We start from the raw sequence: 26,296 nt of genomic DNA on the forward strand, positions 1-26,296 counted from the left end.
CAGATGGCAGTATTCTCTGGCAAATAACGTCAGCATTCACTGAACATTAGGTTAGGTTAGGTTAGGTAGTTACTTTATTAATCCCCGAGGGGACATTTTTTCGCTACAGCAGCATACAGAAGCAATAAGATAATAATAGAAAAGCAATAAAATAGCAGTAAACAGATCTGAAACCAGTGATGCTTTTACACATTATTTCATTAACACCATCACAGCATAAGTCTGCAGGGAGTTCTCCTCTGAAGACAGGATTAGCTTGTTAATATTCAAAGAGGGGATTTTGTATTTAACTAGCTTAACAAATAGATAATAGATACTAGTTTAATAGATAAATGTTGATATTGTTTGTGCAGTTCCTATTTTGTGTGGAGTAAAAAAATTTTTTTTTAAAAAGAAGCATGAATATCGGACTAACCTATATCATTTGTTATATGAATTCTTGTTTATTAAGTGAAATGTATTCTGTAATATTCAATAATTTGAGTCATGTAACCATATTCATTGCAATAACTGGTATCCAGACTGACAGTCTGTCAGGGTCTGTGTGACAGATGGCACATTTTATTCTGGCCTTTTAATAATAATTTCTTGGACTACCCTATGTAGGACAGGATGTAGCAGTGCAGGCACAATTTGACATGTCTTCCTATTCAGGGTGTACTGTGAAGTGCTAACAATTAATTAAAAAAAAAAAATGTATTGAATGAGTATGTCTCCATCCTCTTCATGCTTTGCTATTATGTCCCCGCCCCCCTCCACGCCACCTTTCCAGTTCTCACCATGTACTTTTTTTTTTTTCCTTCTATTTCATCAGCAGGTGCAACTGTTCTTCCGTTTTGGGGAAATGAGAGAAAGGAGTGGCAAGAGAGAATGTGGAGAAGGTGATGTGACAGGGGACGGGAACAGTGGAGGGAACTGATGGGGGGGGGGGAGCAACAGTGCATCACATTGAGAGCAATGGATAGGTGGGGAGGGAGAGACAAAGAGGGAAAGGGGGAGGGAACGGGAGGAGGGGAAGGTGAGAGGACAAGAGAGATGGTGTGTGGTTGCCAAGCAACGATTGATAACCAAATCCCCAAGCATCCTGCTTGTGCTGCCCTGTCCTCCCTGTAGTCCTGAATTACACACACACGAGCGCAAACACACATGGAGTAGGTTTATGCTCTCGCTTTGTTATTCAATTATTTAAAATCTTGATGCTCTTTAATTTGAAATGATGATAGAAACTGTGACTTTTTAAACTGCTTACATGCAAGAGCTTGTCTATTCAATAATTTATACTTTTCTGTTGGGAAGCGCAGCATAGTCACAAATTCAATCTCATAAAAGAGCTATGGCGCTGAGATTTATCTGGCTTTCACTGGACTTTGCTCATAAGGTTTCACACTTGCCCATGTGTGAAATCAATACATCTGTCAGTCATTCTCAGGTGGGACAGTTTCTCTGCTTGCTGCCTCTCACGTCGAGATTGGGCAGTAAATTCTCCAATACATTGCATCTCCAGGTTGTAGACATTGAAAGGGTTGTGGGGCATTTTAAAAAGCAAAGCCGGTATCTGTATTCAACGTGCGTGTCCCTGTGTGGGAGGTACCTGTAGTCAGACCCTCCTTCCAGCAGGTGTTTCTTTATAGGGAGGTGAAAAAAACGGTTTGTTACTCACAATATGGAGCGCTGCACCGTCAGGGCATGGAGAGAGGGGGGGGGGGGGGAAGTACAGTGGAGCTCAGCATTTCGTGTTAAGTACCACAGAGATCATGTTTGGTTATGATTTCAAACCACTGTAGCCAACGGTATGATAAGATTTTTTTTTTTTTTTTTCCTCTCGCTAGACTGACAGACACAACAGGAGGAGAGAGAGGGACAGAGAGAGGGAGAGGGAGAGAGAGAGAGGGAGAGAGAGTCTGAAATCCAGCTCCAGTACCTGTTAGAGTGCTGGATGGCCGAGTGATCAGATTAGAGGTGTCAGGGTTCGTTAATCTGTGAGGGAGCGACAGACTGCCACACACGCAGCTCTCGCACATAGCTCCATTCATCGGCGGCAAAGGGAAGCAGAGCAGATTGGATATTGACTCGCGTCGGGGAGTTTCCCCGTTTTTTTTTTTTTGTTTTTTTTTTTTTTTTTTTTACAATGGATACCTGCAGGGTACGAGCCTGGATGTTTCTTGTCCTGTTATGGCAGGACGGTTGTTTGGCATCGCAGTTTCCGACACAGCTCATGTAAGTATAGCCCTTGTAATCCTATTTTCTGGTTGGCAGACTCATTGTTTCAAGTGCTCTTCGTTTGGAGTGATACATTTCTTAATGAGCCGCTCACGGTGCGTGGGTAAAGGCTGCACGGTAGGTGGGTGTGAGTCGGGTGGGCAGGTCGTCTCATTCATGCACCGACGGTCATCTGGAGGGAGACACATTGGGGGTAGACGGTGTTCCGTCTTCCCTCTGTCTGCTCGCCTCCGGGCGCTGATTAATGTTGGTTACAATAATCAGCAGTTTGTCGCCGGTGGCCACGGAGCTCCGTGACAGCACCTCGATGAAGTTGGAGAGGAGTTACAGTGGCTTCCCTAGGTCCTTTGAAAAATGACAAAAGTTGGCCTTTGTCTGTGGCCCTTATGAGTTTGGAACAAGCTGATCTAACCTTGTAGTTTATTCATTCCCCTGTTGTAACAAAAGCGATAGCCTGTGGCAAAATACTCCTCAAATACTTCAATAATTCTCAAAATGACACCCATATTGGACTATTATGGTCCTTTGCATTTTGGTAATATCATGCCAAGCCCTCTTGAAATGCATTTCAGATGCACTTTGCCTGAGCTGGAAATTTAGTACCAATCAGAATCAAAGACACAGACACTACTATAATTCAAGAGTTTCAATCACAGATGGAAAATCAACATTCCATGTTTACAAGCAGAACTTAAACAGCATCAGGAAATATTTGGCGTTGATGGGCGTATCAGTCCCTTTGGCAGTATTAGCAGGCTGTGTAGTGACGCTGCACCTGCGCCAGGAACCGGCTGGAAAATACAGATGTCATATTTCTGTGATTTACTTGAAATAAAAGAGTAGTCGGCGGCACAGACCAGAATATTGGCATCTGTCAAACTTTTTTTTTTTTTTTTTTGTGCAGTTTTTCTCACCCATTACGGGTAAACTAAATAGCAATGCAGTGCAATTTTACAACACCGAAAGAGTCATATACTCTTGCTTATATTCTAATCCACATCTAGAAGTCTCAGATTCAAGAGCAGATCGGACTGCTGTAGTAGAAAACAGACTTGCCTGGTGTACTCAGTGAAAATCCCTGTATTTGTACAGCCTAATTGCGAAAGCAAAGAACTACTCAACAGCTAACAGCCCCTTGTGCTGAATCTGCATGAGAAATATGCTCAGTGTAAATGAGTCAGTAAGTTTAAAAATAATTTCCATTAAATGCTTTATGTGTCTGCTTCCACCATCTTGCAGGTAAAAAAGTTAAACAAACAAACAAAACAATGATAGCAACATTAAAAAACCCATCAGACTGCACCCTTCATTCACGTCGTGCTCTCTTTATGTAGTATGAACAAAACTATCAGTCTGTTTGCTGGCGACCATTCAATCTTCCAGTATAACAATCGTGATATTTCCATGGCCCCGTCTCTTCCTCTGGAGAAAAATCTACAGCCTGGACCATCAGCCAGATTGTCCTTCTTCATCAAATTTTTTTTTCATTCTTGCATAATAAATAAACAAATGAAATAAAGTGATCAGTGGCTATGTATATTTGGTTGTGTCCTGCTTGTGTTTCTGCATATAGATATCAGTAAAAGGCTCTGAAAGGAGCTGTAATATATCTGGAAGAATGGAAAACCACAGAAAAGGTGTTTTTGTTTGGATCAGGCATGATGATGAGCTACATTAAAGTGCTCCAACTCAAACAAAATGAGCAAAAAAAAAAAAGAAATCTAAATTAACTGGATTTTACACCTCATTCATTAAGTGCATTTTCGGGGATTACGCTGATCAAATGGATGGAGAGGAAACATGGTCATTACAGGTGAGCAGTTTGGCAAACTGTAAGCAGCTGCTTTTCTCTCTTAAAATCCTAAATAGCTCTGTTGTTCCCGCAGCTCCTCTGGAGACAAAACATTTTGATGACTAAAGAAACATTTTACAGCGAATAAAAACAAGACTGGTACAAAAGCTTTCCTGAAAGTAAGACACCGTATGACGTGGGAGTTTTTGAGGTTATAACTGCGAACTCGTGTTGCAACATGAGATCAACATCCTGTGCCGGGAATATTCCACAATCCGATTACCAACAAGCAGAGTCGCAAATCGAAGCTGATAATTGTTGGATAAAAGGCTGAGTTTGATGCTGCGGTCACAGTTTGATCCAAAAACTTTCTACTTCATTTGAAGACACTGTTGAGTTTCTGGGTCAAGCTGAACAAGAGTTGAATTGGCCACTTGGGTGTTGGTGTAGAGGCTACAGAGTGTGAGCAGAACACCGCGGGTTGTTTTGGTGCATTACAGTTGGTGTTCCCATGCCTCATCTTGCTTTGCTGTCTGGACTGGACCGCTTCTGTCTTTGCCTCTGCAATGATGTGTAATTAGACTGTAGTTTAACACAGCCGCCCACTGAGATACACACTGCGGGCCAGCTCATTACTCTCTCTGGTTCCAAACTGATTGCACCGCAACATCTGTCTCTCTCTTTCTTGTACTGTTTCACTACCTCTCTTTCTGTTTTTGCTCTTATTTGCTCTTCCTGTGTCTGTAAAACAATGTAGGGCAGTGTCTGACCCAGTTGCCATTTGTATGTGCGTTTGTGTGTACGTGTGCGTGTGCTTGTGTGTGCGTGTGTGTGTGTGTGCTTAATTATCCAGCACTGTACCACAGGCTGCAGTAATCAAAGCCCAGCAACCAGAGCTGAAAAATGTTGCTACCTCAGCTCAACAACACTGACTTTATTACTGTTAATTACAGGCATTTCTTAATCACCCTTTTGTTTTAGCCAGTGATAAGAGCCCACCTTATGACGTGAGCTAACAGTGTGAGAGATGATATGATAATTATCATTACCGTACTTCATCTAGCTCATTTGTATGGAAAGACCTAAAATGAAATGCATTACAGGCGATCTACCTTCACCTCATGACCTTTATTAAGTATTGCTATTAAACTAGGTTGGAACTTCAGGGGATGCTGAGATATGCATGATTTAAGGCCGAGAAATTAATGTGCAAGAATTTTTTTTATGCCTATGCATAACACAGCTGACCATTTAATGTCTCTTTAACAGTGATTTGACTTCCAATATTCATATAAAATAACAGACTTATAATTTTGCGGAGAAGCATTACTTTCTCTCCTTTGCTGCATATAATGAGCCTTTTTGTGAACACTTCACAACCAAGACTTCTTTCACTGCACATTGCAGTGTTCGGTATTTTTCGCATACAAACACGCAAATAAACACTTAAAGCAAATAAACATACAAGAGATTCAGTATCATGCGAGAGTTGGGCCGAGTTGTCCTGCAGATGAGACACTTATGAAGCCCCTGACAAAATGTTCTAAATAGATTCTGAAAAGAAAAAGCCCACAGCAAAAAGTTCATGTCAACCATATTGGATGTGCAGAAGGAACACATGTCAGTAGGTGTGCACCTACTGCACCACAGCATGGGTCGTCTCACCCATTTGTCAGCACCTGAGAGTTGATGTTATCAAGGTTTACACTAGTAGCAGTAGATTTTAAAGAAGCTAAACTCAGGAGAAAGGGCCCTCTATACTTCTCTGAATATCCAGTCTCTGGAAAAACACACACACACACACACACACACACACACACACACACACACACACACACACACACACACACACACAAGCTATCTCAAAGTTGACTTGTCAGTACATCAGGCTTTGAGAGCTTAGGAGTCCAAGGTCCACTAAAACACCTAGTTAGTAGGTTTGGGGAGGATGAACAGTGGGCCATAAGAGAGGAGGACCACAGGGAGAATTTAAAGGAGAAGAGAGTAAAAGAGAGGCAATAATACAAAATTAAAAAAAGAGGAGTGGCAGTATTATGCACAGTTAGCCATTAGAATAACTATCATGTAGTATTCTCAATCAGATTTGGATTTATTGACCCTTACTTTAAGTTTGGGTTCACTGGTTGTGTTGATTTCAAATTTGTGTTGAACATACAAGATTACATGCACTCCCAGCAACATGCGAAAAGGTAAATTAACAGGCTAAGCATAAAATAAATACAGTTAAAAAAAATAAGATAGGAAAAGTATCACATATATAGCTATATATATATATATATATATAGCAATATATTTCTGACTGTACATGAACCAGACCCAAACCACCTGCACCTTTCAGACTTTATCTGCCTGGTACTGATGAATTTAACGCCCGATCACAACCGAACATCGGGGCTATATTTTTCTTATATCTTCTTCAAAAATGTCACATATTTGTTTTATAAAGGCTTTCTCACAAATGTATTGCCTCTGGTCAATATGCAATAGGTTCAGTCACAATAAACACACAGTTAACTACTAGTATTATCTGCCTTACAGGTTAGTTGATCAACTTCACCTTTTCCCATTATAAATGTCTTTTACATGCAGACATGAGAACAGTCAAAACAGGTGAACCTTTACCTAAAAAGTCGAAATTCCAGACGAAAAGATTTACTTCCACCACAGAATGCCCTCCGTCCTGCTAGTGCCGGTTTGTTGCTATTGTAGCATCTCTAAACTGTACACAGCCAACAGACAATCAGGTTTTTGTCCGTTGATCATGTCATAATACTTCCACAATCATATGACCTTGTGGGAATTCACAAATTTCTGCTTTTGCAAAGTCAGACTCTGGGAAGCAAAGACCAAGTCATCATATCCTGACTTTTGCTAGTTAAGCTTCCTCTAAGCTATTTCACACTGTGCTATCCCCTCTGGTCTAGGAAAGTGTCTCATCCGGCTCCAAAAGTGCGGTTGCTCAGAATTTTCCCCATACACTGTGGATTTTATTTCCCTGATGCATATTTTCCCATTTTTTTTCCTGGCTTTCTGATCTTCTCTACCTTTCTTTTTCGCCACCTCCCTTATAGAGAGTCACAGTCGATGCTTCGCACCTACTGCAAATTGCATGACTTTCATTACACTGCTGAAAAGACCATTTCAGAGGATATATTCTGAGCATCGATATCAGTGGTTCCAGGTTTTTTTTTCCATTGAGAGCATGTGTGGAAAATATGTCTCTATACCATCCGGGAGGATCACAGCTGCGTCTGTGTTAATGTGAATGCATGGCAATGAGAACATCTGTATTCTATGCCAACCTGTTATCACTCTCATAAAATATTAATGACACTTGTCTCATTGCAGTCACACACGTATATGAGTGCACACATAGCAGCAGCATACAATATATATACTAAATTAATGTATATACACGTGTACAAGTCTGGAAGCCTATCATAGGAGGTGGACCTCCAGATGAGTCTGATTATTCTAACAAGTCATCGTGCCACCTAATGCATAATGTCGTCCTACTCTTGTGAATTTCTATCCATGGCCACTTTATTTAGGAGCCACAGAGTGATATACCGTGTCAGTGTGATGCAGGCTGTTAACTTACTATCTTCTGATAAGATGACTGGATGAGGATTCGATTAAAATCAATTACATTTATTTACGTAGTGCTAAATCACAACGCAAGTTATTTGAGGGCACTTAACGTTGTAAAGTTCTGAAAACAGAACTTCACAGCATTGTGCAAAGGAAGCCAACAATTCAACATTCTCCACATGAGCAACAGCGGGGAGGAAAAAAAAAACTCCCCTTTACCAGGAAGAACAAAGTCCATCCGTGGGAAGGACAAGCTCCTTTTTAACAGGAAGAAACCGACCAGTTGGGGTAAAGGGAGAGCAGAGAGAGAAAATAACAAGATAGCGATCCAGGATAATGGACTGTTAGTGAGGTCAGTAATCACAGACCAGGATGAGACTAATAATCCAGCATGTGGCACAGGTGTGGATGTAGCATCCCTGAACCCAACCACATGGAAGCTATAAAACCTTTTTGGCTTATGCATCAGGTGAGCAATTTTCATCTAAGTGAATAGGTGCATATACATCTGTGGCACCAGTAGGCTGGAACTGTGGCTAAGCTCTGATATACAGAGAAGCTTTCTGGTTCTGGCTACCTCCCACCTGTCCACTCATATCACTGAAACCCATCATAACACTGGCTGACACTTATCTGATTGGTTGACTTCATGTTTGAACTCCCAGAAAGTAATGGTATTGGTTGGCACCCAGTGACATGGTTTTTATTAGCCGACATTGTATTTGTTCCTGGTGATTCGAGTTGGATTGGTTGGCGCTTTGCTTGACCTGCGAGAGTGATTCTCTTTGGCCTTGTTTGTTTTGACGTTATGTGACCGGACGGTCTTGTTAGATCATAAATGTAAGATAGCTTGATTGACAGTTTAATTGCACTGTGAAATGTCTTTGATGTCTCTTTGAAACTGGTTACATCTCCCTTACAAGATTGGTTTGTGTGCATTGCTTTGTCCCATAGGATAAAAGAATGGGTTGATCAGATGCAGAAGGAGCTCGTCACCCTGGCAGACACAGCCACAGCTGGGAAGGGACTCACTCAGGTATAAACACCCAAACGCTACACTCAGAGAGGCATAAGGTGACCGCAGAATCCAAATCTAACTCTGCTGTAGATCCCCTACATGCAGCGCCGATGCATCAGGAAGGTTACACTACTCTTTGTTTGAAATTTCAATCAAGTCATTGCATTTGTCTGCATTTTAAGGCCAATTCATATTCAAGTTATTAGAAAAACACATGAATGTCTGACATGTCAGGATTTGTTAAATCGCCAGTTATACGTGTGATTGTGTACACTTTCTACTCTCTTTATCTGACTAGATTTTTCTGAGAAACCAGCACCTCTACACTGTGGAGCAAAATGATGCAGAGGAGCTTGTGGCTAGAGCAGCCATGAACATAGAACAGCTGCTGCGGAAGAGGTCCGCTGCCTTGAAGGTAAGACTCACCCCGCTCAGAGAAACCAACTGTCAGTTTGCAATTTTTTTGTTGCTTTTGATGAAGTGCAGGACAAACTCTTTGTTAACAGGGACCATGACGTAGAGCAGTTAGCCATCTGTCCTTCTTGTACACTTGAAACTCTGTATTCAATCACACAGTGTAATGTGGAAACACTAGAAATATAATTAAGTGCAGTAGGTATTGATGGCATGTTGAAAATTGTGACATTTACTGTACATGTAAATAGTAGTAGACTAAAAATAATAACTCAAGTACTGGTCTCCCAGGTCAAAGTCCGGTGTTTGTTCCATCCAACTTCCCCTAACCTCTGCTTTACACAGACTTTATCACCTGTGCTTTGTCACATGACCTCAACCACATGACCTCCTCCTTCGACCCAGGTCACTTACACAGTATCCTGTCATGGACTGACGGGTGTATTACATGCTTTTGCGTGATTTATATGCACATTACTTCTACTACACTACAAATCATTTCCAACTTCTTCACTGAATTGAACAAGCTAAGTGATTTTAGCTTCATGGACTTATTACAGACTATATTGACAGGATTTCGCACCGCGGACAGAGTTGTCAGGCTGATCGTCCAACCAGGAGGCTCACAAGATGGAATAGGGTTAATGAATAAAAGACACTTAAAAATTGAAATATTACATTGAAAAATAGACCTGAAATTGAAACTGAATATATATTTAGAATTTTATACCTTTATTTATTTATTTATTTTACTTTGCTTTTATTTTATGCATGGGTTGAGTAACTGTCAGATATCTTAAAGTTTTTTCAAAGCTCCTGCATTAACAAACATAATGAGAACAATCAGAATTATACTATGAGGATAAATTATAGATTATCGGCCAAAACATGTCATAGTTCTAATTAAAATAAGACTATATGTATGTATGCATATATATATAACCTAGTAGCATAATTATTTAAACAATTATTATTTAAATCAGCTAATTCACAAGTTATTGTCCAAAACATAAAACATTATGTTACAGTCCCACCACCATCTGCGTATGATCTATTTGTTTATCTATTCGTCTGGCTGAGTTTTCCAACTGTGGTCGCTGTGGCTTTGGTTGAAGTCCAAAGCCTTCAAATGGATGAAGATTCATTCGAAACATTTTGAGGGTTTTGTTTAGCAACCGGATCACTGGTGCTTCTCATAACCACTCATGGAAATTAATATTAAGAATTAACCAAAGTCAACAACCTTGTGGAGGTTCTATTTTGTCACAAACTCTTATGTTATTAGTGTATATCATTTTTCATTGGGGTCATTCTGTAGCAGCGCACTGATATTTCGGTGTTAATGTGTATATATATAAATTTACAATTCTAATTTTGTCATTTGAAGGATGATGCATGTGCAGTGGGTGAAGCATGTAAACGTTCTTCTGCAGGACTGAATGTGATAATGAGAGTCTTGACCCTGGGGAGGTTCTTTCTTTCCCCCACTCTTTCTTCCCCCGTTTTTTTCATTGTAAAGTGGGTCAGAGATGCTCATCTATATCAGGAGTATGAACTGTTTTAATGTGTTCACACCGAGTTCACAGCACCCTTTACTTTGCCTTTATAAGGCCTCACCATTGTTGTCTTATTAGTAATGGAAAGAGAGTATTTATGAATGTTTATAAACACATCTCCTGCCAAGTGTCTGTCTTGTGTATGTTAAGTAAAGACCCTGGTGCTCTTATCATTTTTCCGAGCACTGGTGCCATAAGATGCGTAAGCAGCAAAGTAAAAATTGGCTCCAGTGCATGAACCGAGGCTGTGGGGTCGGGTGAGGTTAGCGTGTGTTTTTATGTGTGTATGGTTTCCAAGGGTAGGTGGTGGGTGGGGCATCAGCTTGCCTATTTCTGACAGTCGATCCAACTACCAGACACCGATCACTTCCCACTCTTTATTGTGTCTCATCCTCTCTTACGCATAACCTCAAGGCACACTGATATTGGATTTATCTGTCCTAAGATGTATGGATGGGGAGATAAATGAATGAATGAACGCTGGCAAAGAAGTTAAAATGAACATGCACATGATTGATACATGGCTTGATGGACAGAGAGAGCAAAGGGAGATGGGTGCACAGCATGGTACAGTAAGAGAGGGAAACAAATAAGGCTTTAAGCTCATTGTTACAGGGTTCATATGTTGTGTGTAGTCTCTCTAAGACAGTATAGTAGCAGTGACAAACTCATACCAGGACATGATATAAAGTAAACTGTCCCAGTGGATTTTATAGTTTCACTTTAAGTTGATTTTTGCTGACCAATCTTCTAACTTAAACACAGAGCTTTTTGGCTGTAAAGTTCATCAGACAGAATACAGGAGGAGAATCTTCATTGCAGTTGGAACTTCCTTTTTTTGTTCAATGCCTTTGATATAAGTTTTGGAGTGACTCGCAATGTCAATATAATTGGAGATAGCCCAAGGCACTCGAGCCATTTTCACTTAGCTGTCAAACTGCTTTCCAACTTTCATCCTCCCTTATGCCTCTCGTCTTCCTCTCTCTCTTGTCTTCTTCTCTCTCTTGTCCTCTCCGTCTCTGATCTCTAACTCTGCTGTATGATGGATGACCTTCCAAAGGCCACAGTTTACCGAGCCACAGGTGTGTGACACAAGTGTGTGTCTATGTGTGGCTACTCATGCTTCCATAAATAAGTGTGTGGCAGGATGTAGCATGCATTATTAATGAGTACTTGGCTGCACACTGTTAGGAGAGATGGCTTTATCAAAGGTTTTACAATGTATACCGCGGCTCGAGCTCAACAGGGGAACACACACAAACATTCACACCAACTAGGACATACACATATAGTAAGGTTTAGTTACTCAGTCCATTTCCATTTCCCCTTCTGAGACTGAAGTGCCCCGCTTGACCAAATAACTAATTATCACATAATGGTTGCTTGTGGTCAGTGAAGTTGTTTATGTCGCTGTTTGCTAAGAAAACAGTTACGGTAAGTCTGTTTTTTTTTATTTTTATTATAAGCCACACATTGTATATACTGCACATATCTACTTTAGCTTCATATAATAAAGTCTATTTGCCCAGAATCCTCTCAGAATTTTGGCTCAGTCACATTTATATCTTTCAACTCAGACACTTACTCTACATTTTCAGAGATTAAAAACCCATATTGCATTATAAGCATCATTATTATTCCCATTGAACAGAGAGTTGATGGTTTTATCGCAATCATCTTAATGGCAGGGTAGTAACCTTACATAAAATGGATGGCAAGCGATCACACATGCAATAACATGTTTCAATATCCTTGATAAAGTATGGAACTGTGCAGGGGCCATTAGAGTCAACATTTAATTCTGCTTAGAGCAAGAGAGATGACTCTGAAAATCATTGTCAAATGTAGTTGACCACTTAGTGAAAGTGTGTGATGTGCTCGAGGCTAGATCCAATTACTTCAACACATCTCTTCTTTCCACATCACCAGCCGGCTTTCTCTTTGTCTCGCTGTCTGTGCGCAATGTAATTAAAAACTTAATTATTGATAAGACAAAATGTGAACTAATAAAACACTGACGAAAGACATCCAATGCCCGCTCACGCGTCACGCTATTAGCGCTTCACAAAAAACCTCTCTCTCTTATGCCACCATTCATAGTGTTGTGAGAAGCGTGAGATGACCCTTTCTGCATCACTGAGTTACTTTGAGGCGATTCTGTGATATTGATGAAACTATGATAAAACAATATGTCCGAAAAAAAAATTCATTTTACAGCTTTCATTGTCTGCACAATATAGCTTCTGAATTTGAAAACTGCTAACTTTTAATCAGAGTCTACAACTGTGTTTTTAAATACTACTGCATCATGAGAACCAGCGTAATAAGAGTTTGTGAGGGTGTTCACAGGATACTTTGCATGGTGAAGCGAAGCTTTGAAACATCAGGTTACGATAATACTGTTTTAAAAGGTCAAAAATGCATCGAGTTGTCAGCTTCAGAGGTAACATCACTAGAATGAGTACGACATAAGCTCTTTCCATAAGTAAACTCAGCTCCACACTTTACTTGGTGCAGAAATATTTCATACCGTGGTTGCATGAACAAAAATAATCCTAATAAATAGATGGCTGCCATCTGCTCGCCGTGCTTAACGTCTACTTTTGATATCAGATGCGACATCAATGCAGAGACATAGTGGAAATGTTGCAGCGGATGTATGATGGACCTGCAACTCGTGTGATTGGTAACAATGAGGGTTTGATCAGTGCGATATGAATTGGCCCAATGCGGGTCGAATGCTCCTCTGGACCCTTGTAAGACGTCCTAACATGCAGAAGTATCATTTCTGCTGCAGTTATTTGATTTTGCTGTGTGTGAGTTCCTGTACAGTATGTGTGTGTCTTTGCAATTCGTCTCTTCTCCTGAGGTGAATGGCTCTGTCCTGGGACTAATGAGCCAGTCTACAGCATTACTTATGGTGATACCTCAACCAGCAGCACTAAAACTCTACAGGACACAGGTGGCCCATTAATCTGTGTGTGAGACTGTACTGTGTATGTGACCAGCTCTCTGAGGGTACCTGCACTGTATGTTTTTGGTTTAGAGTATGTTTATTTCAGAATTATATATATATATTTTTTTTTTTTCAATTTTCCAATGTTGGCATCATGATTACTGATATGCCACTTAATATTTGAAATAACAACCACTGAAAATGATTGAAATGATGATGATGTCCATTTTACTGCATGATACCATCTGTGTATTAAAATTTAGGATGAAAATGTATTTAATAATGGCAGACCTTTGCAGTTGTTACTGTATTGTGGTTAGCATGTATTCAGTTGAGTAAGAGTTATCACTGTTGTATAAATATGTTAAAATGTTCCATCAAATTGTCAAATCTGTCCTGAAGCAAAATACACTTCTCTGCTCTTAATGAAATCAGTATGTTCCAAACACTTAGTCATGAGAATATATGCAGAATCTGTGCTGTGCTCCGAAAATCCCTATGAGAAGTGTATTTAGCAATATATCGACCAAGAGAAGGCTGTTTACTTTTGTTTGCTTTTATCTTTTCGATTTTGGAGTATAACAGTTGTACAGATGGGGAGAGGAAAAAGAGATTATGCTGCAACAGATACTGTAGATGTTTTGATGGGTTTTGTTTTCTTACACTGAATTTTTCTGGGAGAGTGTTTAAGGCACTAAAGAGCGAATTTAGCATATTGTTTGGATGTACAGTATAATTTAATTAGCTTATACGGGGTTAAAATCACACATAATCGTGCCTTAGTTTCATCTACGTTCCTCATCGCTCTATACACTTTAGTTCCTTCAGACACTCAGCAGCAGCTTCGACAAAAAAATGTTTGACTGTCGCAAAAAAAATCTTTCAATGATTTCAACCTGCGTATTAGATCGTATCGTCCCTTTAATTCTGACCTCTTTCCAAAATTGATTTGAACTATGACTTTGAAATGAAAAGTTCTGCCCTCGTTGTGCTCTTATTTACCTAAATGAAGCAGGGAACATATTTAAGTCTAGCTCTGGTACTTTTTCAAACAAGACATTGTGCCTTATACTTCTGCACAAGTCTTTTATCCTTAAACACTTTGTTTCTATATTTATTGAAGATTTTTCAGGAGATACTTTGCAATAGCATTATAGGCAAAACACCATTCCCTTGAATATTGTAGATCATTAAAGTTTAAATCTCTACATGGTAACATCTCTAGTAATTTCTTTGCTACTTAAAAAGTAATTGTGTCAACCTCAGTAGATATGCGGTCACAGACTTGACTCAAATACAGTGTGTGAAATATAGTAACAAAATCCATATTGGCAGCATGGTGGTACAGTGGTTAGCATTGTCTCACAGCAAAAAGGTTCTGTGTTGGAACCTCAGCTGCAGCCTTATTGTGTGGAATTTGCATGTTCTCCTTGTGTCTGCGTGGGTTTTCTCTGGGTCCCACAGTCCAAAAACTGTTAGGTTAAGCTCAATGGGGACTCTAAGTTGGACGTGGATGTGTATGTGAGCGTTAGTGATTGTCTGTCTTACTGTGTTGGGCCTGTGATGGACTGGCAACCCGATCTTCGCCCAAAGTCAACTGGGATAGGCTCCTGTGGGATAGGCTCCTGTGGGATAGGCTCCTGTGGGAGGGATAGAGGGAGGGATGGAGGGATGGATGTTATTATTACTTTAAAACTGCTTTATATATCTTGCAAAAACCATCGTGTGGGGGATTGTCTTGGCATTACAGACATTTATATCATCATCCCTAATGTATGATTCAATAAAAGTTGGTTAATTCAATCTTAAAATGTTGACAATTTGATTAGACTTAATATTCTGAAATATTCGCTCTCCTCTAAGATTTCAGCCCTAATTTTTCACTAACTAAATTCCCCGCCTCAATTAAATATTTTGTGTGAAAAGTTCAAGCTTACAGGCTCTTGCTTCAAAAACAATGTCTTTTTAAAGCACAGGGCGTCACAGTCACAAAAAACACTTCAAACATTAATGCAATTGACACTTTGCCTTACATGAACATTATATGATACTACTAGACTTATATTGACATCTTTCCACCAGATTTCCTTTGCCCAGTGGTGTAGTCACAACATGTGTTTCCCTATTGAACTGGATTGTACAAGTACTTCAACTTCCATTCATGAGTTCAATGTGAAATAGTATAGAGGAACATAATGTAAAAAACTTTCTCCCAGCAATTTTGCAAACTTTCAAATGAAACAAGCGTGTATTGTAAACAACATAACATGGCGAATGACAGCTCCTCCATCTCTATAATTTATACATTTACTTAGATAACTGTGCTCATGAGACACCGCTCTGTTACTCGCCCAATATTGTAAACAAGATGTGATCTTCACTTTTCAGATTGTAATAATATCCACACCTGTTATCTCTAATTTACTATATTATCTATATTATGTTAGCATCATATTCAATATTTCTTATGTAAAGCAAAACACCAGTTATCCAGTTGCCTTCATCTTGCGCTGTGTGTTAAGTGTTTCGCGTGTTATTTGTGCATATGTTTAATAGAATCGTTATGCCCAGGTGTTGGACCATATTTTGTATTAAACAGTTGCCTGCTGTGACAATGTTATAATAATGAGCACAGGGTGTGACATTGTGATGTTTTTACGTGCGTGTGCGTGTGCGTGTGTGTGTGTGTGTGTGTGTGTGTGTGTGTGTGTGTGTGTGTGTGTGTGTGCGTGTGCGTGTGCGTGTGGCAACGTAACGCAGTAATGAGCTGAGGCTATGATAGGATCAGATATATTCCGGTCTCCAGAGCAGATGTTACTCAACCTCCCATCTCCGCTCTGTGCTGATCATATTAAGCAGACAAGGTGTCTGAGTGTGTCTCCGTCTGTGCGCTTGTGTTCATGTTTATGTGTGATGACGGGCAGTGAGAGAGGGAGTGGGAGGGAGCAGTGCAGATGGGGAATTCTAACTAGACGTATGGTCGGCCAGGGACGAGCGTCTAATACATTCATCGAGAAGAGATCCAAACTGTGTTGGTGGATCACAACATGTTTCAGAGTTACGACCTCTGGATATCCAAGAGATGCATATCCCCCATTGATGAATACCCATTAAATGTGGCCGACAGCTTTTTTCAGAATTAAGACATTTATATTTTGTAATAATCACAGCGACTGAGATGTGACAAGATAATTAGTATCTCCTCTCTTACGCCAGTTTAATTTTGTGTTTATCTGCCACTATTCCATCCTTCCTCACTACATATGTTTGTTCTTAAAATGGCAGTTGTGTTGGGAGTGTTTCGTTTGTTTATCACTTGTTCTTAAAGAACACCCAACATTCAGCAGTTCGGTTGTAACTTATGGCCTCAAAAATGCTTAATAAATAATAAAAACAAATTTTTACATATCAGTTACAACAAATTAATAGCAACAACTTTTGAGATGCCTGATTGTGAAATCTCCTTCTGAGTGTTTACATCATTGGACCACTTATTCCTAAAAAAATCTCCGCGGATATAAAAATGGATTAAAATCCATTCATTAATAATTTTAAACACTTTGAAATGCAGACATGATGATTAATTCTCATTATTCGAGTGGCTATAATAGATGTTTTCTGAATAACAATGTATCAAATGACAATGTGAAATGGGTCAGCTGTAATGATGAACCTACAGACAATTGTCACCTGAATCTGCAGCTCTCCTTGGCTTTTTTAAAGACTTATAGCAAGGATACTGTTTTTGGTCACTCTCCCCACTCGTATAGCTTTGTTTTCTAATTGTCAATGAAAGGGAAGAGACCAAAACAGAGCTAAAGAGAGGGATTGTCATAAATCATCCAAATGAATGATAACGTTTCTCCAACACTGCTGTAGTTATAAATAAGCAACTGTTTGCTAACAAGTTTACAAATATCAAAGTAAATGATGTCATGTGTTAATGTTATGATCAAAACATCTTTACACTGTCCACCAGTGGCCGAAAATCTAATTGAGCAATTCCTCAACATTTCTAACTGCAGATGTAATGTCTTATTAAAAGTGAGGAAAAGTGAGTCTTTAATAATTGATGACCAACATTTATAATTTAATAATTACCAAAAGTGGCTGCAAGAGTAGATGATAAACAACAGTCAATAGGATTTTACACAACCGGCTTTATTTTTTCCAGTTAATGGCTTCTATCTGATCTTTAGAGAATTACTAAATTATTTATTGATAAAATAATTAGTTCCAACTTACACCCCCCTTTATGAAGAAGTTCTTCCCTTGATAATTGTTCTCTCAGTGTTTCAATGTCGTAAACAAGCATTTCCTTTGATATTTGATCAGGTGACGCACTCCGCAAAAGGCAGTGGGGCGGAAAGTAAGAGCACACATCTCTGAGATACATCCATGGGAGCAAAACCGCCAAACAGAGTGATTGAGATGGGCAACAGCTGTAGATTTACTGTTCCCATCAGCGGGTCTGGCCTCAGAGAGAAGTCATGTGGAGCTGCGAGGCTCTCCCTCGAGTTCTCACAGCAGCTGATACCTCGGCTGTTTCTCTCAGTCATCCCGCCCATTCTGTCGACCTCCTTCTCCGCTCTACTGTATCTCTCCTGTGTGCAGCTCTTGGCCTTTTGTCACAGTTCTCTGTCAACGTGGAATTTGAAATCAACCTTTCTTTATCTCTCCTGACCCCTCTCTCGGTCTTTTCCTGCTCCCTCCTTTCTCCTACTATATCTTCTGTCCCCGTGCAGCTCCCCTCCTCACCCTTCTCTGCTCTTTCATATGACAATTATCTTAGACTTCCTCTTTTTCTGTCTGTCCATTTCCCCTGTTTTCCATTCCCTTAATCCCCTTGTTACTTACTCTTCTTTTTTTAATCTCCCTTTCTTCTGTTATTTCTCCTCACACACACATCGTGTATTTATTTCTGAACATGAATTAGGATGCATTTGTTGTCCTTTTCCCAAGATACAAACTAATGCATTTTTCAATAAAGCTTCCATCTTCCTACTCCTGTTTATCTCTTCTTCATCATCACAACGTTCATTCTCATAAACTCGGGTTTTAATGAGCTAACTTTGACGACAGTAATCATGCCGAGTTAGAGAATTGTTTTTCTCTCTGGACTGTCCTCTTTTGTTAATACATCTGCTCGTAATTTATGTTTTTCCTTTTTCAGACTCATCTCTTTCTTCTATTTTCCTCATACTGACCTTTCATACTGCTCCTCCCCTTTGTTACTTTTTTTTTTTTTCCATCCCATTGAGATGGGACTCATTATGGCCAATAGAAAACAGCTTTTCATGAATGTGGACACGTTGTCAGAAAGGAAGAGGGTAAAGATAAGGCTGACTGCGAGTGTTAATGATCTTTTAGGCCGCTACGAGTATTGCTTTGTTGTCTGTGGGTGTGGGGCAGTGTGCTCTGAATGGACCATTGATTTCAGGCGTGTGGAGCCTTTAGACACACACGCGCGCTCTCTCTCTCTCTCTCTCTCTCTCTCTCTCACACACACACACACACACACACACACACACACACACACACACACACACACACACACACACACACACACACACACGCACACACACACACAGAGGGAGTCTGGGATGCTCTGTGAGGTTTAGCAGAGCCTGTCTCATCTTCCCCGTCTATCCCTTAAGCTGTGCTCTGCTTTCTCACTAAATGCATGGTGGGCTGCTGGGCTGCCCTGGCAGAATGACAACTAAGACTGGCGAGAGCCGGGCAGAAATATCTCTGTGGGGCGAGCAGGACTCCAATGCCATCCAACACTCAGGCCAGCTCCAGGCTGTGCTTTCAATGGCAGCAGCCGTAATGACCTCGTACATCAGTGTGCATGAACAGTGGCGGTTGCATCGAATGCTGTATGTGCCCTATTGGCTGTTGGAATATTGATAAGCAGAACAGTTGTTGCAGTCATCATTAGGTCACTTTTTATGTTCAGCTGGGATTAAGATACAGCTAAGCAACCTATTTCAGCAACGTTCCTTAAACTACTCAACTTTCCTACCAACACAGACCCAATTTTCCAAGTGTCCCTGTATTCATGCAGCACCGTGCCTAATGAGGCTGCATGGGATTGGTGGCTCTTCTCAGGTCTCCAGTGGTCAGCCAGTGAAAGAGTCGATTAATTGTGGTGTGGAGCTTTCCCAAATAAGTGAAAGGGTTACTAATGAGCAGTTAGATCAAGCATGCTACGGAGAGTGTGTTATGCAATCCTCCCATTAAGTAAACCACTGTAGTGCCACATTTGTGCGTTTCAACAGAGGAACACTGGCTACTAATCAACCCGGCAGACACGGCAACTCGCAGTCGCTCCGTAATGAACTGCTATGCCAGTTCAGAGAGGTTAGCTGTCACTCACGGAGCGGTCTCGTCACAATTTGGACTGCAGTTTAGAGCGGATTTAACTGTGCTTTCTTTGGGTAGCCGGATAACCTCTGCGTGTGGATGTGTTCGACGAAGAGAGAGATACAGAGGGATAGAAGATAGAAGGGTAATTAGGTATCTTTCCTCCCGCACCCGTCCTCACCCACCCCCATATCTCCCAGAGGGGAGAGGAGCCTCGTCAAAGCCCTGACATGAATTTTTAACAACCCTGTCGGTCTGCTCTCCTCGGAGGGGTGTGTGTGTGCGTATTTGCATGTGCTCCTTCATATACAGTAATTGCGAGGGAAAAAGGTGCTCGCACCAAAAAAAAAAAGTTGTAACCCTATATTAACCATTAATGTCACACTAATCGCCTGAGTGTGATGTATGATGCGTCAAGTATTGAACAGCTGTTGCTTATACTGATGTATCATATCACATGCGACATTGTTCCGAGAGAGAAATCCTGGACCGAAGGAGAGATCTGTAATCAATATCCATATGTTTAGGCGCTGTCCTGTGTGTGTGTGTGTATTTGCAGTCATACTCTTCTTCTAGCAAACTGAACACATTTCAAGAGGCCTGTATTTATGTTAACTGTTAAATCTCAGTTAGTTCAATGGTGTTACTTTTACATGTTCTCCATCTGTCACTCAGGAGGGACATTATTACAGTCTTAAATTTATAGAAATCATAAAGAAATAGAAATTATAAAGAACTAGCTGTTTGCTTACAAAGTCATTAAAGCCTGGGTGCATTTGGAGATGTGGTGTCACTAAATGTATTTCTTAATATAAAAAATAATTTGATTTTATACCACCTCCCAGTTCTGTCTGAGCTTTTTGCAAATATTGCTTTTCTTAAAACCTTTGAGAACACAGTTAAGTTAAACATGTGGATCTGCAGAATTAGATTTAGTTGGAAAAGAACAGACAGGCCTGTATGAAAAGTATGTGATTTGAAGTGGAATGGAGATATTGTCTTTGTGCCATGTGGGGACTCTAAAAATGGATAACAAGACACCAACTGTTTGTCTGATATTATGTGACTGCAAAACAGACATGTTTTTGGGATTAGTCATAAAATTGTTATACTTAAATTAGAGCTCTTGTTTGAGATGTCCAGACAGAATCACAGAAATAGTCAAAACACCATCAGCGTCTGGTGACAGCAGGCGTCAGCGTCAAGCATTTGACAGACAGGGTTCATAACAGGGTAACATATGATTCAGTACTTGATGCAGAGATAGAACATGCTATTTTTGTGCGCAGTGCACATTTGTGCGCGATCATTTCACAATCACTATTTTGTGTGTGTGTTTATGGCTGGGAGAGGGTGTATATTTATCAGCTAACATCCAGTGCAGAGGAGGCGGAGACAGGTCTGGAACTGAGCCCAGGACCGGAGGCCAAAGGGACGGAACTGTTGATCAAAAGTGGAACCACTGCCGACAGCAGACACATGGTCATAGACACAAAGACCCACACTCCATAAAATCTCAGAATGACAGATTCTATAAGCATCTGATCCAGAGCCAACATGCCTCTCAAACTTTCCTACTTGCACAGTCCAGCAGATGGACTTCAGATGGAGCTATAAGTACAGCCTACTGTTATCCTTTCTAATTGCTTTGATTAATCCAAAGTGCTTCCTTGAGCGGAGAGTTTCTCTGAGGCTATCGAAACCTTACTGTGGTGGAGGAAGCCAGACAGGTGGGTTTATTTCAGGGCCTTTCCTCTGCACGGTTGTCATTACCCAGTGGAGTCCAAGCAGGGCAGGGCAGGCCAGGGCCAGGTTAAGGTTTGATCTGTGTGGATTTGCCTGGGTGAACACATAAACAGCCGTGTGCAGCAGTGTCTGTTTGTTTCTCTGTCTGCTGTCTGCCCTGGGATCTTATTGTTCTTTTATTCTAACCTCCTTACCTTTTCCAGCTCAGCGCGCATGGTATTTGTCGTGAAACTTTGAGGAAACTCTATAAACGCATGCAATAACGGTTAAATTAGTTCACACTCAAGATGTAGAAATCAGCCCCCCCCCCCAACCTTTTTTTTTTTTTTTTTTTTTTTTTTTTTTTTTTTTTTGTCTTCTTAATGAGTCATTGTGTTCTTGTTAGCATTTTTCTCAGTTTTGCCCTCATTTCCATAGAACAAAAAATAAATGAAGATCGAAATGCACAGTGGGAGGTCATAGAGTAAACCAGCTGAAGCATCGCCAGAGTGTTCTAAATATGTCTAAATACCATGCAGGCAAAATTCCAAACTCGTGATGTTTCAATAATGAATATACAGTATAGTTCCCTGCGTGTGCACAGAGCACTGCAGACCATAATTTGTCCCCAGAGTGTGATAAATATGTATTGTTTAGTTTGTGCTTGCCCTTATTATTGCTTGTAGTGCGACAAGTGAACCACTCTCACCACTGTGTTTACGTGTGCATGTGAGAGAGATGTGCAGATCAAAGGTGAGGTTAATTACATTTATATCCCCTTGTTATTTAACAGTGTCCACTTTGATTGACAGCCTCTCAGTGGGCAATCCATTTGCTCTTGACTTTCTTCTGTGATCTGCTATTTCTTAGGGGGCTGACCCCAACATTTTCTTCATTTCACCCCGTGTTTCACACCCTCTGTCTCGTTCACACACACATACACACTTTGCTACCGTACAACCTTTTCATTCTGACACTCTGATACTCTGTGGTGTGGCCTTTAGCGGGCAGAGAGCACTGCAAGACCATGATAGCTCGGTGGTTTGAGCTCCGCAAGTGAGATCATAATCATTTCTCTGTCTCTGTGATGGTCTCCATCTTGCTTTTTAACATACCCCTGTTTTGCTCAGGTTGTCTATAATTAGACAGACGCTGTGAAGGAAGCACAGCTAGAGTAGTGCGGTTTCCAATCTAAATCTCTTGTCATATTTCACTCCCCAGAAACTGGCCACAGCTGCTGAGAAATTCCAGATGGAGCATTCGTGGAAAAACGAGTTTGAGGTAACAGAGGGAGAGGAAAACGCAAGACACATCAGCGCGCGCGCGCACACACACACACACACACACACACACACACACACACACACACACACACACACACACACACACACACACAAAATTACAGAATGATTAAACAAAAAAAAAAAGACCCGGAAAACACAGGCAGACACAGACAAACGGCCATGTGCAGAGTCCGGGTTTACTGACCATGCATTTATTTTATTTTCTGTATGGATCTAATCTGTCTGCAGCTGTCTGTCATTAACAGTGATTACAGCTCCATTAGTTTTCAATAGGTTTATGCATATTATTTATTATACAGTGTGTTATGACACATTATGCCCCTAATTTTAGATGACAGACACTCTGCTTTCTAAGGACCACAGCGGCAGACAATTACAATGTAGAGTAAAGCGATGGTCAGGAAAAATACTCGTCACAGAGACTGTTTTGTATGTGTCTAAGCTATGAATTACCATATTGATCTCAGTGGCAGGAAAATGCTTCCCTGGAGCACTGGAAATGACTTTAGGCACACAGGCACATGTGTATATAAAAAAAAATAGATAAATAAAAAAAAATGAAGTAACACTCTGCACACTTAGCTTATCTAACAGTATTCGTTTAACTAGATACACAAGCCAGTGTCTTCATTACCATACAACTGGAGAATTAACTACTGGCGTTGCCTGCCAACAAAATAAAGAACTGTTTAGAAATGGATTAAGCATTTCACGATTGCATAAAGGTTATGCTTTTCCGTGCAACGCCCACCTAAAGCATTCAAAATGTGCTATTTGTGCTTCTTTGTGACTTGTTTACAGGATGATGAAATTGCCTACTACAACGCAAAGGACAATGTGAGTGTGCTTTGTTCTCCTTCTGTCTATTTGTTCTCCGTCTATTTAAGCCCCTGCAAACAAACAGGTCACACATAGACATGGGTCAGTAATACGGTTCTCCCTTACACTGCCTCGTCTTCCTTCCTCTTCCTCGTTTTCCTTCTCCTATTAACCACATTCACATCTTTTTCTTCTTTTTTTTTTTTCTTTTTTTTTCACTTTTTTTCTTTGCCTCAGCTTCCTTACTGCAGTCCCTCCCTCCTCTGCCTCTTCTTCAGCCTTTTCTTCCCATGTAGCTTCCTCTCTGTCATCCCTCCCCCCACCCCTCTCTCAGGTGAAGAGGTCTCTGCCATGTTTCTCCTCTAATTGACAGATGAGATGTATGAGCTGGCTACGCTGTTGCTTTATTAGGAAGCAACTGTTCGCCCCCCCCCTCTTGCGTTCTCTCCCCATCTCACTACCCCACTCCTTCCCTACCCTGTGTTCTTTCATCCATATCTCATCATGCTTTTCTTCATATATCTCCCTGTCTCTGCTGCTCTCATTGATGTAAATTGGTGAATACGCGGCAGGAGTTATAAATCTCCACGAGGGGCACAGACAATCTGGCTGTCTGCTGCTCCTATTCCCAAGTGAAGATGATAAGGAGAAGAAAGACATCATCAAGCAAACAGTCGATAATGTTTTTTTGTTTTTTTTTGTTTTTTTTTAAACAAGCTGGGAGGGTGTAAAAAGTGCAGCAGTGACGTGATTACGTCAGTCAGGAGTTGTTGAGACAGACTGTCGCTAAGGTCTTCTGCTTTTAGATAAACTGTTTCATCCATTATGATGCTTGAGCAAGTACGATAAAGGGTTTTGGGATGGTGTCTTAAGCTTGCATTCAGAACAACTGTTTGCATCTTGATTTTTCTTCCCTTCAGCTGGACGCAAATGAGACAGAAGGGAGAAAACACAGGATTCGACCAGAGTTTAAAGAGGACCCGTCATTTAAACGTTTGACTGATCACAACCACACGGCTGTCCACATCCCCACTGACATCTACGATGGCTGTGAGTACACACACACACACACACACACACACACACACACACACACACACACACACACACACACACACACACACACACACACACACACAAACCCAAGTGGTGACCATGGATACAACTGATACACCAGCCCATTATGAAATCTTGTTTACAAATTGTGCCTATAGCAAACTTGCCCAAAGCTAAATGATAGTTTGAAAAAAAAAAAAAAAAAATCTTCTCAAGCACTCTGCTGTGTCTTGGCCAAGCTGTGTGTCCTTAAGATGCAAGTAAACAGAGGGTCCTCTAACTGAAATATATTGAAGTGTGCAGTGATGTGTGCATTTCTTTTTCTTTTTTTCACGAAAGGTTTTGACAGTGAGTCTTTTCATTGAAAGTTTTAGCACTTCTGAGGCTTTGAATTAATAGTTTATCATAGCATAAATAAATGAATATAAAGTATCAATAAAAAGTTTGAGTAATATTAATTTTTGCCAGTGATCTCTCATAATATTTGCTATTATATAATTCTATTTTCTATATCCTCTTGGAGCTGAAACTTTGGAAATGTATTTTTCCTCACAGTACAATACAAAGTATTTATACTTGTGAAAATATTTATATTTATACTTTAACCTGCTGCTTGTGCGTGACACTGTTACCTAAACAGGGTGGCTGCGCTACAATTCCCTGACACTGCATCCACGCTAGTGATTATGAAGGAATAATATCAGCTGCTGAAATAAATCAACGTACTTGCCGCATTAGCATTTTTACAACCAAGTAAACCTCATTTCACTGCCATATAACAGAATCTGGGCCATTATCTGGTTGCCTCGCGTACGCATCATGTTTGTTGGTTTGAATTTACTGGAGCTGTAATTCATGTCCTACATAAAACATTTTAAGATTTGAATTAACATGCCATCGATGAGCAAAAACATCATGACCACTCAGTTTAGGCAAATATATCTCTTAAGAATGGCACATGTCTGGGATATATTTGGTTCACGTTGTCCATGTGCTGGATGCAGGAGAAATTAGCAGATGTGAAGACCTGAGCGGCACTGACAAGGGCCAAATTGCACCTCTGAAACAGTGAGGCATTTGGGGTGCTCCTAGAGAAGAGTGGTTTGGAGAGGGCGAACCCATGAAGCAAAGAGAGTGTTTGGGGATGTGCAGTTACAAATTGTTTTTGCCCTGTTTGTTATAAAAGTACATTTCAAATCATTTCATCATCGTGTGGTGACATTTACCTTGAGTGGTTCAGAATAAATTTGATTCTCTCGAGTCTCTCTGACATTAACACGGCTCAAGTTGAATGTCAATGACTTAAGGATGGTCTGTTGAATATCTTAACGGTGGTCTGAATTATGTATTATATTTGAGTGACTTTTCTTTTCTTCTATTTTTATATTTGAAGCTCCGGGGTGATGCTCTTATTATTGTGTGATTTACAATGAGAGCAATAAAGCATCCTTTGCGGCT

The 26,296-nt window shown here is 40.5% G+C and overlaps 1 protein-coding gene across 1 annotated transcript in view; it reads left to right on the forward strand.

Moving 5' to 3' along the window:
* Positions 1-2,128: 2,128 nt before the first annotated feature.
* The window catches only part of LOC138206344 (voltage-dependent calcium channel subunit alpha-2/delta-1), a 64,099-nt gene continuing 39,931 nt past the window's right edge, over positions 2,129-26,296 (forward strand). Inside the window, exons 1-6 of the mRNA XM_069162977.1 lie at positions 2,129-2,217; positions 8,579-8,660; positions 8,941-9,057; positions 22,881-22,940; positions 23,765-23,800; positions 24,703-24,832. Coding sequence (XP_069019078.1) covers positions 2,129-2,217; positions 8,579-8,660; positions 8,941-9,057; positions 22,881-22,940; positions 23,765-23,800; positions 24,703-24,832 — 514 coding nt within the window. The remainder of the gene's footprint in view (positions 2,218-8,578; positions 8,661-8,940; positions 9,058-22,880; positions 22,941-23,764; positions 23,801-24,702; positions 24,833-26,296) is intronic.

This window comes from Embiotoca jacksoni, unplaced genomic scaffold (assembly GCF_022577435.1).
Source record: "Embiotoca jacksoni isolate LCO1_2020_lvr unplaced genomic scaffold, fEmbJac1.0.p SCAF_3, whole genome shotgun sequence".
NCBI lineage: Eukaryota > Metazoa > Chordata > Actinopteri > Embiotocidae > Embiotoca > Embiotoca jacksoni.